This window comes from Talpa europaea (assembly GCF_964194135.1).
Source record: "Talpa europaea genome assembly, chromosome: 16".
Classification (NCBI taxonomy): Eukaryota; Metazoa; Chordata; class Mammalia; order Eulipotyphla; family Talpidae; genus Talpa; species Talpa europaea.
In genome coordinates, this window is record NC_140084.1 from 39,421,671 (window position 1) to 39,436,620 (window position 14,950).

Sequence of the window (14,950 nt, forward strand, 5' to 3'; positions counted from 1 at the left end):
GTTTTCCCCTGTTGTGCATTCAGGCTCAGCGGTTCCATCAGCTACTTGTGCTTGTCAGATAGTCAGGACTTGGATTGTACTTTTTAGTTCAGCTGCGGAATTCTTTAAGCCCTTTATTTCCATTGGAAGCATTGTCCTCTTCTCTCTCTCCTTGTGTTCCTCCTTTTGATTTTCAGTTGTATTTCTTACTTCACTAAATACACTTAGGACTGTTGCCTTCCACTTCTCATCTGCTAAATTGTGTAGTTACGCTGGACTGGGGCTTTTCTCGGGGCTTTTTGGTCCCATCCTCTGTGATAGAGCCCTGTCTTTCCATTTTTAGATTTTTATGGCTTGAGCTTCAGGGTAAGCTTTTTTGTCTGACCTGACATTAAGTGTTGAGCTTACGTTAAGTTTTTGGGCTGTTTACTGGGATCCTTGGGTGTCTCTTGCTTTATGAACCGACCCCTCTGGCCCTGTTGGGATGACCCGATCTCTAGTGCTGGCTGGGGATAGGACATAGCAACCAGGGCGCCCGCGAGGTCCCAACTAGGGAGTTTCAAGACTGGAAGTTTCCTGAGGTGCCGTGGATCCCAGGGAGGGTAGGCATCTACAGCCACACGCTCCCCTGGGCTAGTCTCTCAGGCCCAGTGTCCCGAATAACCTCAGACTAGCATCAGCCTCTCCCCAGTGAGTCAACTCTGGTACTCGGGTTCTGCCACCAAGTCTCCTTGGCCCCCACTGGGGTGTGGAGAGGGGCAGAGGCATCTGGGGCTGCTGTCCAGGCCTGACCACAGACGGGTGGGACGGGGCGCATGCGTGTTGCAGGGTTTGCACTTTCCCCGTCTACGACTGCCACACCTGTCAACCCCCTTTCAGTGGTTGTAGTACCAGGACGGGGTTACAGTTGGAGAAGACTTGGCTGTTGCCTTTGCCCTTCAAATACAGAGCCTTGCCCTAGGTGCCTGCTTATGCAGCCAGGGCCCAGATGGTGGTTATCTCAGCTTTGGCCCTAGGCTGGAGGATAGGCAGGTGTTTTGCATAACACAGCAGCCACACTGTGGCTTGAACCAAGCTGGAGCCCACTGTCCCTTTGCTCTCGGGCACCCAGGTCCTGCTGTGCTCCAGCACCCCATTTAGCATGGAGGTGTTTCTCTTCTGGCCCTGCTTGCCTGACTGCTCTCTGGCAGTCTGGCTTCTGCTTTGCCGTCATCGTCCCCCAGCTTTCTTCCATGGTTCCATCAAGGGTCTCTACTCCCCAACTCCTGGGGCTCTCCGAGGTGGAGCCCTGCCCTGTGCTCTCTCTCCCTGCACCCCGTCTCCAGCCCAGTCACTACGCAGCCCTCTCACCTTGCGGCCTTACTAACATTCTTAGCACTGACATTTCAGTTTTTTCCTGCCTCTCTGCCGAGTCCCTTTTCTTGATGCACACGACAACAGCGCCCCCTCTCCCCGGGAAGCCACACCCCTGCTTGTTGTGGGGGTTTGGGCAGGGGAGCAGGGAAGCGTGGCTGCCTCATGCCTCTTCCGTCGTGCTGGGCTGGGGATTGCTCTTTCTACTTCATTTCACCTGTTACTAATTCATTCCTTATGCTTGCTCTGGGTTTAAGTTGCTGGGGTCCCCCCTCCAGCCTTTAAAGGTTTTTTTTCCTACTATTGTTAGGGGGAAAAGGATGTCCTAAATAACGCTATCAACCTTGATAGTTGTGTATTTTACTCTGACACAGCTTCAGCTATATCTCATTTGAATATGCTGTGTTTTCATTATCTATCACTCATTTCAAAATATTTCCCTTGTGATTTCTTCATTGACTCATAGGTTATTTAGAACTGTGTTGCTTCATTTCCAAATATTTGTGGGTTTTCCCAGTATCTTTGTATTAGTGATTTTGAATTTAGCTCGGTGCGGTAAGAAAGCATGCTGTATGTCACTCGGTCCTCTGGAATTAGTGAGGATGATTTTATGGCCTTGGATAGGGTCTGTTTGGTGAAAGTCCGCGTGTTTGTGGCAAGAACACGACCAGCTGTGAATTGAGCGCCCCCTCGGTAGCAGCAAGGTCAAGTGGGTCGACAGCGTTCAGGTTTTGTGTCCTATTTTTTTGTCTATGTGCTCTATCAATTACTGCCTCTGTATTTGTGATGTTGTCCACTTTTCCCTTCAGTCCTGGCAACTTTTGCTTCAGAATTGTGTGTTAAGTGTGGTATGGCTGTAATCAAAGCCCTTCTGTGCATGGAAGTAGCCTTGGTCTGTCTGGCCTGCCTGAGTCACAGGCCTGCCCACGTTGTCCCCTGCTAATAAAGGGCCCCAGACTCCAGGGGCCCTAGAGGAAAACGGGGCATGCAAGATCTTCCCAACCTGTTTTTACCACCTTTTCTTACCACCCACCTCAAATAATTCCATGTCATCATTTCTGAGATCTTGTCCGCTGAAGCTGCCCCCCGCCGACACTAGCCCAGGTGTTTCCTTTTGGAATCTAAAGAGACACCCCACCCCACTCGCCTGCAGGAGCCACCATTCCACCCTGGTGTCTCCATGCACTTGGTGCAGTCTTCAGCTGCAACACGTGTCCCGTGGCATCCGTGTCACCGGCTGTTGACAGCTGTCTCCCGACAGCTTTGCTTTAATAGAGGAAAGTGGGAGAAATCTGCAAACCTGGATTTCCCAAGCCAAATCTTCCTTTAGCTTGCCCTCCCTGGCTTTAAAGGAGGGGTTCGTGTTGTTCCTGGGTGACCCAGTGCCCTGTGGGACCAGGCCCTGATGATTGAGTCCAGCATGGACTCTGGCTTCACAGAGGACCCTGCACACAGTAGGGCAGGCAGTGAGTTTTTAAGACATAAATGCCAGTGGGAGATGTGCCACACCCCTGCCCCCGGTGACTTCACGTCCGCAGTCACAGCACAGGGCCCAGCGCTGGCCTCTGCAAGGGTGGGGAAGAACCCAGGAAGCTACCTCTGAGGACACCCGCAGTTGAGTCCTCAGGAAGGGACTGCACTGCCGAGAGTGTGGTGGGTGGCTTGGCAGGCCTTGGCTAGACCCTCAGCTCTGCTGCTGCTTTTGGGCTCTGCATCCCCAGGAAGGGCAGACATGGCTGTCCTGCATGGGCAGCTGCAGTTCCCTGTGGTTGTGATGGGGTCCAGGTATTGAGCCCTCACTGCCCCCAGGGCTGCCTCCATTTTTACCATGGAACGTGGGAGGTTTCGGTGCAAAGAGGAAAGCAAGGGAGGAAGAGGAGCCGGGAGGAGAGAGCACATAGGAGGGTGTTGACACCCAGGCCAAAGTGGGGCTGCTGGAGGAAGGCGGAGAGAGGCTGGCTGAGAAGAGTGGGTGACACCGAGTGCCAGGAGAAGATAGTGCGCTTGGCCTGTTGTCGCCAGATCTGTTCTTTGACAGAACAGCAGCGTGAGGAGGCGGTACTGACCAGAGGAGGTGCTCCTGGCCCACCCCTCCTTTCGCACTCTCAGCCCCCTCCCCTGGTCTCCTGTCATTGAGAAAGTACCCCCTTGCTACCCCCAGGTCCCACCTACAGGCCCAAGCCGCCCTCCACACACACCATCTGCGTTTGTCCCTGAGCTGTCCCTGCAGGGGTGAGGGTATGTGGGTGAGAGCTGGGGCTTACTTAGCTCTCCCACCAGCTTCGTACCGTGCTTGGAAGGAAGGAAGGACCGGGCCAGCTTTGCTTCATCATGCCCTGAACCAGGCGTCCTAGACTGCGTGGCAGGCAGACCCCAGAAGCTGCTGGGAGGTCATGGCGTGGCCTCCTGGGAGGCCAGAGAAGGCACATGTCCTGTCTGACTCAGCTGACAGTTTGAATGCGATTGTGGTGATTTATGAAATCAAATATTTGGATTTCTCAAGTGAAATCTTCCACTCATTTGCCAGTCTTGGCCGTCCAGATAGGGTTCGTGGTGTTCCTGGGTGACCTGATGCCCTGTGGGGCCAGCCCCTGAGAGCCCAGGGCTGCTGTGCAGCTGGGACTTCTGTGGAGCCCAGGAGAAGGGTTTTTAGCAGGGCCGAGCATGGTTTCAAAGATGAAGGAAAGACGGAATCACGTGTCCAAAGCTTTGGGGAGCCTGGAGGACTCGGGAGCACCGCAGGCAGGGGCTGGGGGGACTGTGTAGGGGCTCTGAAAGTGCGCTGGCCCATTCCACACACCCCCTTAGCCATGGCTGTTTTACGAAAGATGCCAATTATGAAATTTCCTAATTTTTAAGTGTTGACTCAAATTTTGAAAAAATGTGGAGAGCAGGCAAACAAAATGAACCCAGAGCCCCTGCTGTTGGCTCCGCGTCAAAGGTCCGGTGGCCCTGCCGGTGAGGCTTTCTTTGCCCCTCCCGAGAAGTGGGGTGCATCGGGCTAACAACGCCGCCCGCCTACACGGCTGGCCCCTGCGCTCGCTGGCCGGGTGGCTTGGGCGGGGCCGCAGGGGCCTGCAGCCCGGGCGGGCGCGGAGGAGGCCGCCGGCCCAGCACACCGCAGGCCCCTAACCGCGGCGTGGTTCTTGCCGTTCCTCCTGCAGTGGAGCGGAGGCGGAGGGACAAGATCAACAACTGGATCGTCCAGCTTTCAAAAATCATTCCAGATTGTAATGCAGACAATAGCAAGACGGGAGCGGTGAGTGTCCCCCGCCTGCCCCCTCAGGCCCCCGCTTCCGGGGAGCCCAGTCCCCAGCACCTCCCGGAAGGTCGGGCTGACGGCCAGGCCGGGCTGAGGTGCGGGGCTCCCCTTGACGCCCTCACCCACCCGCAGAGCAAAGGCGGGATCCTGTCCAAGGCCTGCGACTACATCCGGGAGCTGCGCCAGACGAACCAGCGCATGCAGGAGACCTTCAAGGAGGCCGAGCGGCTGCAGATGGACAATGAGCTCCTGAGGCAGCAGGTACGTGCCGCCCCGGGGGCGGGGGGGGGCGGGAGCCCCAGGGGGCGGGGAGCCAGCCCCTGGCTCATGTCCTGTCGTGTCTGCAGATCGAGGAGCTGAAGAACGAGAACGCGGTGCTCCGCGCCCAGCTGCAGCAGCACAACCTGGAGATGGTGGGCGAGAGCGCCCGGCAGTGACGCCCGCCGCGGGGCCTCGCCTCCGCCGCCCCTTCCCCAGCCCTTAGCACAGAGAGGGACAGACGCCCCTCCCCCAGCTGCGTTTTTTTATAGTAGATTTTTAACAAAAAAGGGGAGAAATAATGCATTTCTGTGGATCAGCTCCCTCCACTCTCCTCAACTTGGAAACGAGACCCTCCCTCCCCGGTCTGTCTGTCTCCCCTCCCCGGTCCCCACGAAGCCCCCGCACTTCTAGTGATCCCTCCCGAGGGAGGAGGACCGAGGCCCTGCCACATCCGCTGCCTCTGTGGTCCCTAGAGGTGCTGAGCCAGAGTGCTCACGGAAGAAGGGGAGCCTTTGGGGGGCCGTCCCAGGGCCTGGACCTGTGCAGGGAGGCCATGGCCCATCCCACCTCTTGTTTCTGGATCCCTGCTCCCTTTGGGTGTGTGTGTGTGTTTTCATTTTCTTTATGGAAAAATGGACAAAAAAATAGAGAAAGTGAGAGAGAGGTATTTAACTGCAATAAACTGGCCCCATGTGGCCCCGCCTTGTCTGTGCGTGTATCTGTTCCTCTCGGGTGCCGGGAGGGGTTCGGAGTCCCTGCTGAGTTCGATGAGGCCGGCCTTGAGCTGTGAGTCTGTGGCTGTGCACCAGTCCTGCCATCTTGCCCTGCCTGTGCCATCCGTTGGATGGATGGAAGAATAAGGAACGAATATCCTCCGTGAGGCTGAGGCGTGCCTGTGTGGTGTGGGGCAGAGAGGCGCTGGGGTCAAGGCCACGTCCTGTGTGTTTGGGGGAGAGGCTGGGGTCTCCTGTGTCACCAGGTCTTAAAAACAGATCTGGCTTCTGGCTCTACCCTTGTGGGCTGAAGCCCTCCCCCCGGCGCCAGCCAATGGTGGGGCCTGGCCTTGAGCCCCCCACCCCCAGGGAGGGCAGATGGCCAGGAAGCCAGGCTTGGCCCGTCAGCCTGTCGCCTCGCGCTGTGGCTCTGGCGCCTGTGCTGTGACCCCTGCCCCTGACTGATGATGAAACCTGGCTGAGCGGAGATGCAGTGATGCCCGCCCGGCGCTGCTGGGGGATGCTGTGGCCCCCATGGGTGCCCAAGCAACCCCTCACTGCATCCTGCAGTCCTGAGTCCTCCATCTACTCTCAGATGTAGTCCTGTCAGTCCAGTCGCCTTGCCCAGGTCTCTGCCCTGTGCCCACCCCACGTGGCCCCACCCGTCTCTTCCTTTCCTTTGAGAGCCGTCTCCTGAGGAGATCCCTCTGGGGCCATCTTTGAAGTGAGTGCAGCATGCAGGGGAAAAGCCGTATAGCCTTCACTTCCAGGCTCCACACAATCCCTTCCTCACATTTTTCGTTTTGAGTGGGTCTTGGCAGTGGTTGCGGCAGGAAGAAGTGTTTGTTCCTTGTCAAACATTGCCAGCCTCCTGAGTTAGGGTTGACATGGGATGACACCCCATCTCTGGATCAAGGTATGTGGGTCCACTAGGCCTAAGGTGTTTCTTGTAGTGGGCAGTAGTGGGAGTGGTCACCTTAGGCATTCTTTTTTTTTTTTTTAAAAGAGGCATGTATTTTTATTTATTTGTTTGTTTGTTTGTACATGCACTGGGTACAGTCAGAAGCGCGGGAGGGTGAGAGAATTCACCAGAGCCAGAGCGGGGAGCAGAGCAGGCAGAAGGACCGAAGTACACTGCTGAGGGGAGCAGCGGGCGGCAGGAGAGGTCTGCGCGCCATGTGGGACCCTCCTCCGGTGGCCGGGGAGCAGCCAGGGATCGAACCGGCGCCGCAGAGGCCGCGGGCAGCTTCGCAACCCAGCACTCAACCGCTGTGCCACCGGGGAGGCCCACCTTAGGCATTCTTGTTTCCTCTCCCCATGCAGCTGGGGAACCAGCTCTCCAAAAAATAGCCCTTGGTAGTGTTGGCCATTGCCTGTGGTGTAAATCCTCCATGTGGCTGGCTTTGAGTGCAGCCTGCTCCACTGAGCTCCAGTGAGCAGCGCCTAAGACACAGCTCTGTACCCTCCTGCATTGGTGGGTGGCAGGACAATCTGTGTGTTGAGACCTCCATTCAAAGGCATCCCTGGTGGTACAAGGGGTACCACAGTACTTCACAGTACTGTGAAGGTATCCACAGCCTCTGTAGCACGAGTTTGATCCCCAGCCAGCCAGGGAGCTACCCACATGGCACAGTAGACCTCTCCTGTGTCGCCGCTGCTCCCCTCAGCAGTGTATTTCAGTCAGTCTGCCTGTTCTGCTCCCCACTGTCTCTGGTGAATCCTCTCACCCCCACACCCCTGGCACCTCTGGCCTACACCCCGGTTCTTGTATGCATAAATAATTAATTCTTTAAAAAAATAAGACCTCCAGTCAGGCTGGAATGGCATTTCAGCCTCTTGGTGGGTTTGGGCACAGCCCCAGTCTACCTTCAGTTGGTCTCTGAAACGAAGAAAATAAGTCTCGGTGGGCATAGTGGGCTCCTAGGAAGGGAGCAGGAGCTGGGAGGCCAGGTCTCAGGTCAGGACCACTGGGGGCCCCTTAACACAGAGCAGAGCCCAGGATGGGGTGGGCCGGAGCTGCTTGGAGGCCAGGTAGCACCTGTAAGTTAACATGAATGAGAGGCACCTGTGTGTGGGGCAGGCATCAGCTATTGACAGTTCCTGTCGCCATTTTTTATAGTCAGGCGTTCGTTTTCCAGAGCGGGGGGCCACAACTTAATGTTCTGAACCTTTGGAAAACACCACACGTGTGCTGCCACCCCCCCCCCACCATGACGGCCTCTGGCAGCCCCAGAGCCCCCTGAGGAGCACCAGGCTGTGGTGGTTCTGTCAGGCACCCCTGAGGGCCTGGTGACAGTCACTCAGGGAAGAGCTGGCATGGGGACGGCTCATCGACCTGTTCCGTTTCTGGGGCACGGGGTGGGGGGGCTCTATTTTCTGAGGTCAACAGGGTGATGTATCGGGGAAAGTGTTTCTCAGGTGGTTGGCTAAAGGCTTCTGTCTGTGGCCTCATCTGCCCCACCCCCCGACACACCTCTGCTGGCCGAGGGTGACTCAACCCTGTTCCCTGTCACTCTGTTCCCGCTTATCTCTTCCCGCCTTTTCGGCGCCACTACCTTCTTGGAAATGAGTTACTGCAAAGGGGAGGGGGCTCAGCATCCCCTCCGCCCCCACAGGCCCCATAAAAGCAGTGGTAACAGCCTCAGATGCCAGGGACAGTCCTACCTACTACCCCTGACAGGACAGAACGCACAATGGCCCAGAACGTACGGACCCAGGCTGCCTGCCTCCTGCTGCTCCTCCTGGCCAGCCTGGTCAGCGGCTCGGTTCTTCAGCGCCAGGTGAGGCCACAGTCCTGGGGCCTGGGGTGCAGCGGGACTGGAGAGTCAGTCCTTGGAGTTGGGGGTGGGGGGACTTCTGAGGCAACTGGAGACCCTTCCACAGGGCGGGGCAAGTGAGGATAGGCAGCTGCCTGAAGGACAGAAATGGGGTGCAGAGTGGCAGGGTCTGGGAGCCCTAACCCGATTGCACACTTTCAGTCCTCTTCTGGATGCCGGGGATCTGGCCGTGAACGAGACAGATGAGAGATTTGCTCCCTGGAGCTTACATTCTGGCCAGGGCTTGAGTCAATGAACAATTCAAACCTAAATAAATAACTGTTTAGCAAATGCTATTCACGAATAACACAAACATTGGTGGTTAGGAGGTGCCGGCCTCCTGGTTCTGTGGGAAAATGTTCCTTGATCTTGGACTCGGGAGGGTAAGAGAAGTTGAAGGGGGAGCAAAGACGATGGGGTGGGGGGCGAACTTGGCATATGAGGGCCCCGCAGCCAGTGAGTATGAGTGAGAGTGCCCGGCGGTGACATCCAGGTGGTCCTGCCACGTCTGTGGGCAGCTGTGCAAACCTGCTTTTCCCCGAGTGCAGAGGAAGCCCGAAGCTTTTAAAATAGGGAAAGCCATAGCCCGCCGAGAACAAGGGAGAGACAGATTGTGAGGGGGCAGATGCAGGACACGAGGGCCAGACGGGCATCAGGGCCCGGGAGGGCGGAGGCCTGAAGAAGAGTCGCAGCTGTGGGGAGAGGAGGGGGCAGGCCTCAGGGTCTGAGGAAGGGGGGTGAGCAGGGGCCGGAGGGCAAGGCCAATCTGAGGAGCGGGTGGGTGGGGGCATGTCTGAGACTCCCTGGGCCCCGCCATTCTCAATCGCCCTCTGCTTTCACAGACAAGACAGCCTGCACACCCCCAGACCCAAGACAGAGCGGGCGCCGAGGCTGACTGGACGGTAAGCGCCCCGGGGCTCCCTCCCGGCTGCACCCCCGCCTGTCCCTGCGCCTGGCCACTCACCCTCCTTCCTTCCCACAGCCCGGGCCCCGGAGACTGTGGAGGCGAGACACGCACTTCCCCATCTGCATGTTCTGCTGTAACTGCTGTCCCAGCATGACGAGGACGTGTGGGTTCTGCTGCAAGACGTAGCGCCTCCCTGCCAGCTCCCGCCCGCCTCTCCCTTCCTTATTTATTCCTCACACCCTCAATACTCAGCCAGTGGTCTTGGAATAAAATGGCCATCTTTTATTTTATTTTCCATCTTGTATTTTCCATATGCGAGTATCTGGTCTCCCTTCTCCTGCCAAAGGCCTATGACAGGGGCTTGTTCGGGCCCCCAAATTGGGTGGGGTGTGAGGGTTGGCGTGCGCTGAGGGTGCTAGGGGGTCCGGTTTCTGTTTTCTGGGTTTTTTTTTTTTTTTGAAGATTTATTTATGCATGGAAGAGCTGGGGCGCAGGCCAGAGATTCGGGGGTGAGAGGATTCACCAGAGACAGAGTGAGGAACAGAACAGGCAGAATGACGAACTACACTGCTGAGGGGAGCAGTGGGCACGACAGGAGAGGCCTGCCTCGCCATGTGGGTTGCTCCCCGGCCAGCTGGGGATCGAACTTGAACTCATGCTGCACAGAGGCCACGGACCACCTCATAATGCAGTGCTTAACCCCTTGTGCCACCAGGGAGGCCCCTCTGTTTTCTGTTCTTCCCTCCTTCCTCTACCCATCTTCAAAAGACCTGGAAGTTAAGTCGCTACAGTAGGGGATGGAAATTAAACAGTTGCCTTTCCTGGAAGTCTTGAAACAGAGGTAACAAATTCGAAGGCCTACCAAGGAGGCTTCTCCAAGGAGGTCAGGAGGCGCCACCCAAGGCTGGGCAGTGGAAACTGCAAAGATGGGGAATTTCTCTCTTTTCACCCTCTTCCCTCATGAGTGTGCAGTGGCACCTTTTGGGGTAATGTGGGGTGACGTGGGATGACATCCTGGTCACGGCCTGTGTGCTTGGTGTGAGCGGCTTATACTTTTAAGCTTTCCTAGTTTCAATTTCTAACACACAAGGCAATGACAGACATAAGGCACTTTTTGAGGCCCTCGATTAATTTACAGAGTAGAAAAAAGGGGTCCTGAGACCAGAGGCTGAGGACCACTGGCCTTCTTGAAGGCCCAGACCGTGAGAGAGGCGAGCTGGCTTTGCTTCCCAGGAGCATCTTGAGTCATGACATGCTGGGCCCATGTGCCCCATGGGAGGTGGGGGGCCTCGTCAGTCTCAGTGCGGAGTTAGGGTCCTCCCGGTCCTTCAAAGCCGCATCCCTCCATGTAGTGAATTTCCCCACTTTTGATAGAATGAGGGCTGCAAGACAAGACATATTTCACTCTGTCTTCTTTAGCCTGGTGGTGCAGGGGTAAAGTCTCAGCACTATGAAGCTATCCACAGCCACTGTAGCACGAGTTTGATCCCCAGCCAGGGAGCAACCCACATGGCGCAGCAGACCTCTCCTGTCTTGCCCGCTGCTCCCCTCAGCAGTGTGTTTCAGTAGATCCGCCTGTTCCGCTCCCAACTCTGGTGAATTCTCTCACCCCCTCCCCCCATACCTCTGGCCTACACTCCAGCTCTTGTATGCATAAATAAATATAAAAAATATATACATCAGAACTTAGGTGATGTGGCCACGGACAACTTGGCCTCCTTGCAGCCTGCAGGGCGTGGAGAGGCCTGAGCCCCACCTGACGAGGCCTCCTGGAGGTGACTCTTTGCCCAAGGCAGGCCAGACATGCTAAGCTTCTTTTCAAGAGAAGGTAGCCATTCTCATTTTTTATGTGGAATGTCCTCAGCTTTAAATCTTGGCAAATGATGAAAGGACTTTGATTTTTTAAATCAACATTCTGTGAGCCAAACAAAACCCGACTGGGCACCAGCTCCATCCTGTTCCCAAGTTCTGCCTTTGAAGCCACGAGATGCTCGTCCTCTGTGAGGAAAGGTTTTCCTGCAGGAGGCTGGAGGCCGGGGAGGGTAAGGCGAGGTGGACAGTGTGGCTTCCTGCTAGCCTGGGGGTTTGCATCATCTTCGCTCTGCTTCAAAACTCCTGATCCTCGAGGTCCCTCCACAGTGCTCAGCTCCTGGAGCTGCTAGGTCAGGGGCTGGGTGTGCAATGCAATGGTTTGCCAATGGCCGAATGCCTCCTCCACATAAAGGATTGGTATTGAAGGGACAGTGGAGACCTCTCAGGTGAGCAGCTGGGAGATGTAAAGCCTGAAATTGCAACTGACCTTTCAGGACACCAGAACTCTCCTCTGCTCTCAGCACACGCTCCAGGTGGTCCTAGAGAGTGAGGGGGAGCGCTCTAACTTCCACAAGCATCCTGGGACCTCTAGCCCCGATGTGCTCTGTAAAAGGCAGCAGACCAGAATTCACAGGTCAGGATGGGGCCCCAGAACTTGCACTTCAAGCCTGTTCCCAGGCGATTTGGTCGCTGCTGCCTTGGGGGCCGCACTTTGAGGACTGGTGTGAAGTTGCCCACTCTGGCCAAGACAGCCTGTCCCTGCCGCTTGTCACCAGGACCAACCCCCTCAACGGAGTGCTAAGCCAGTGGGCACCAGGGTTTAATGCTGCCTTGAGATGAGCTCTGCTTAGGTTGTGCTGTTCCAGATAAAACACCCCCAAGTCACCATAGCCCACATCAAAATCTGAACTCCTGCTGACATGGGTTCAACTGTGTCCACCAAAGTATATATGTTGAGGGGGTCTCCCTGGTGGTGCAAAGGGTTAAGTCTCAGCACTATGAAGCTATCTGCAGCCTCTGTAGCATGAGTTCGATCCCCGGCTGGCCAGGGAGCAACACACAGGGCGCAGCAGACCTCTCCTGACTCACCCACTGCTCCCCTCAGCAGTGTGTTTCAGTTGATCCACCTGTTCTGCTCCCCACTCTGTCTCTGGTGAATCCTCTCACATCCCCCCACACACCCCCTGCACCTCAGCTCTTGTATGCATAAATAGTTTTTTTTTTTCCAAAGATTTATTTTTATTCAAGAACCGGGGCGCAGGCCGGAACACGGGAGGGTGAGAGGATTCACCCCAGACAAAGTGGGGAACAGAACAGGCAGACCTACCTAAATACACTGCTGAGGGGAGCACTGGCCAGACAGGAGAGGTCTGCGGCACCATGTGGGTATCTCTGTGGCCGGCGGGGATCAAACTGGCACTACAGAGGCTGTGGACAGCTTCACAGTGCTGCGCTCAACCGCCTGCGCCACCAGGGAGGCCCACATAAATAAATATTAAAAAAAAAATGTTTATATGTTGAAGTCCTGACCTCCTAGTACCTCAGATTGTACCCTGTTGGGAGACAGGGGCTTTCCGGAGATAAATTAAAATGAGGTCCTAATCCATGAGTCCCAGGGTCCTTATAAAAATGAGAGATTAGGGCACAGAGATGTGTGCATGGGCAGAAACCGGGCCAGCCACGAGCCCAGAAGAGAGGCCTGGGCAGACCCCTTCCTCACGACCCTCAAAAGGGCCAACCCTGCCAGCTTTTGCCCTAGATGCCCGGCCTCCAGCACTGTGAGCAATGAACCTTTTCCAATGCCCAGTTTGTGGCACTTGGTCACAGAAACCCTAGCAAGCCCACGCAGCTGGCTTATTGGGAAGGGTCAGATGACCCTGAAGCAGGTGCAGTTGCACCTGGTGGGGCGCCCCCTTCGGACAGGACCTGCTCTCCAGGCCCTTAGTTCCCCTACGGTCTGGACCCCGAGATTTCAGATTCCAGGCCGCTTGCCTCCTGTGACCCCACATGCCTGTGCTGCCTCTCCCCTGGGTCAGGCTTTGGCTACCACCTAGAGAGGAGATGGACCCCCCAACAGCACAGGACACAACCCCAAGAGGGCTGGTGTTGACACTGAAGGCTGTGACTGATGAGTACCCCAGGATCTCGGGGTCCTCCCCCAAAGCGCAGGCACCAGGCCCCTCTCTTCTCCGGACCCAGTGTTCACGTCCCACCCCGCTGTCAATGGGCTTTTGTCCCTGACTGGGAAAGGCACGGGCTGAGTCTGACATCATGAGGCCTGAGGTGGGGGTGGGACTCTCCCCCCACCAACCCTCTCCTCATTCCGGGTCTGAGGGATTTCCCACCCCTCACCCCCCTACCTTGCCCAGGGTTCTCCCTTAGGAGGAAGGACCCTCCCTCCCTCCCCACTGCTCTGGCCTGAAGGAGGACAGAAGCTGCTCCAGTGGGACTGAACAGTTCAAGGTCAAACCACTACTACACTGAATAGCAGCATTGCCAGCTCCCCACCACCCCCCAACTTGGGAAGGTTGTGAGCAATGGGAGGGGCTGAGGCGGCAGGAGGATTACTGTGGAATCTGCGCTGAGAGGGTCCCCACCCAGCTCAGAGTTGGGGTGACCGGTAGCAGCTCTGCCCACTGGGCTCTCTTCTAGAGGACTCGAGGGTGATTAAGACAGACAGACAGGCAGGCAGGCAGGCAGGCAGGCAGGCAGGCAGGCAGGCAGGCAGAAGGCCTGCCGTCTGGGAGCTCCTGAATTAGCAGAGAAGCAGCTTCCCAAGAGAGCGCAGGTTGGCAAATGTGCTGGGGGCACTGGAAGGCCCAGGCAGCCTTTCAATGGAGCTGTGTGGCTGGATGTTGAGAGGGGCAGGGAAGAGCTGGGGGCTGCGCTGCTGTAGCCAGTGAGGAGCAGGGAGTGGGTGGCCGTGGGGGAGACTTCCAGGAGGAAGGAACCAGCACAGAGGCCCCGGGTCAGGGGAGGCCGGAGTCCTGGAGGGGCTCACGCATGCGCCCACTCTGCAGCCTGAAGCTTGACTCCCGGCCAGGAGCCGCCCCACAGGCAGGTGGTTGTGAATGAGCAGGCCTTGGCCTCCCGGAGGTTGTGATCTCATGAGGGGCGCACAGTATATGGGCCGTTCCGAGGGGTGCGGGCACCAAGGGTGACCCAGGGAAGTGGTGAGAGAGGGTGATGACATGGAAGCCAGGCGTGGCAGGTCCCGTGTGCTCCTGGGGCTGTGGTGGCCTCTGCCAGGTCCCGGGGGCCAGGGCGATACCAAACACAGCCCCCGAGTTCCCTGGAGGTCGAAGACAACAACTTCTGCCCTTGGCCTGGGGCTTGCAGGGTTGTTAGGACCCCCTCCCAGGCGCCCAGAACCAGGGTGCGTGGTTATGGGGGAGAGGGAGCAATTGAGGGAGCCGCCCCCCATCCGCTCCAGGAAGGAGCTAGTAGAACCCAGGCGTCAGGCTGCCTAGTTGGAGCAGTGGTGACAAGGGCCCCTTTGTGCCCCCTCCCCCGGGGGCAGGGAGGAGCTGGGCCGTGGAGGCAGGCGGCCCCTGGCACCCAGGGGGAGGGGAGGGGCCGGCAAGTGGGGGCCTAGACCCTGGGAGGCCGGGGGACTGTGAGCTGGGCTGGCGGAGCAGAGGGTGCAGGAGCGGGAGCCTCCAAGTGAGTACTGAGGCCAGGCGGCCTGGGCACGGGCCGGGGAGCGAGGCCCAGGGCCAAGAGGACAGCAGGGGTGCCCAGACCCACGTGCAAGGCGAGGTGCCCCTGGCCGTGGGCAGCAGTCGTCTGCCACCGATGTAGGAATGGGGCGGAGGTGGCTGGAGAGTGCTCTGGGAATTGGTGTGTG

The 14,950-nt window shown here is 57.3% G+C and overlaps 2 protein-coding genes across 6 annotated transcripts in view; both read left to right on the forward strand.

Moving 5' to 3' along the window:
* USF2 (upstream transcription factor 2, c-fos interacting) overlaps nt 1-5,031 on the forward strand; it is a gene marked incomplete at both ends in the record, with an annotated part of 14,677 nt that extends 9,646 nt beyond the window's left edge. For all 5 annotated transcript variants that reach the window (XM_084256734.1, XM_084256735.1, XM_084256736.1 and 2 more), the window contains 3 exons: nt 4,497-4,591; nt 4,727-4,855; nt 4,942-5,031. In XM_084256734.1, coding sequence (XP_084112860.1) covers nt 4,497-4,591; nt 4,727-4,855; nt 4,942-5,031 — 314 coding nt within the window. The remainder of the gene's footprint in view (nt 1-4,496; nt 4,592-4,726; nt 4,856-4,941) is intronic.
* Nucleotides 5,032-8,261: 3,230 nt separating this feature from the next.
* HAMP (hepcidin antimicrobial peptide) lies at nt 8,262-9,477 on the forward strand (the record flags this gene model as incomplete). Its single annotated transcript, XM_084256880.1, has 3 exons — nt 8,262-8,348; nt 9,227-9,286; nt 9,367-9,477. 3 exons carry the CDS (start codon nt 8,262-8,264, stop codon nt 9,475-9,477), a joined length of 258 nt encoding a protein of 85 aa, XP_084113006.1.
* Nucleotides 9,478-14,950: the final 5,473 nt, after the last annotated feature.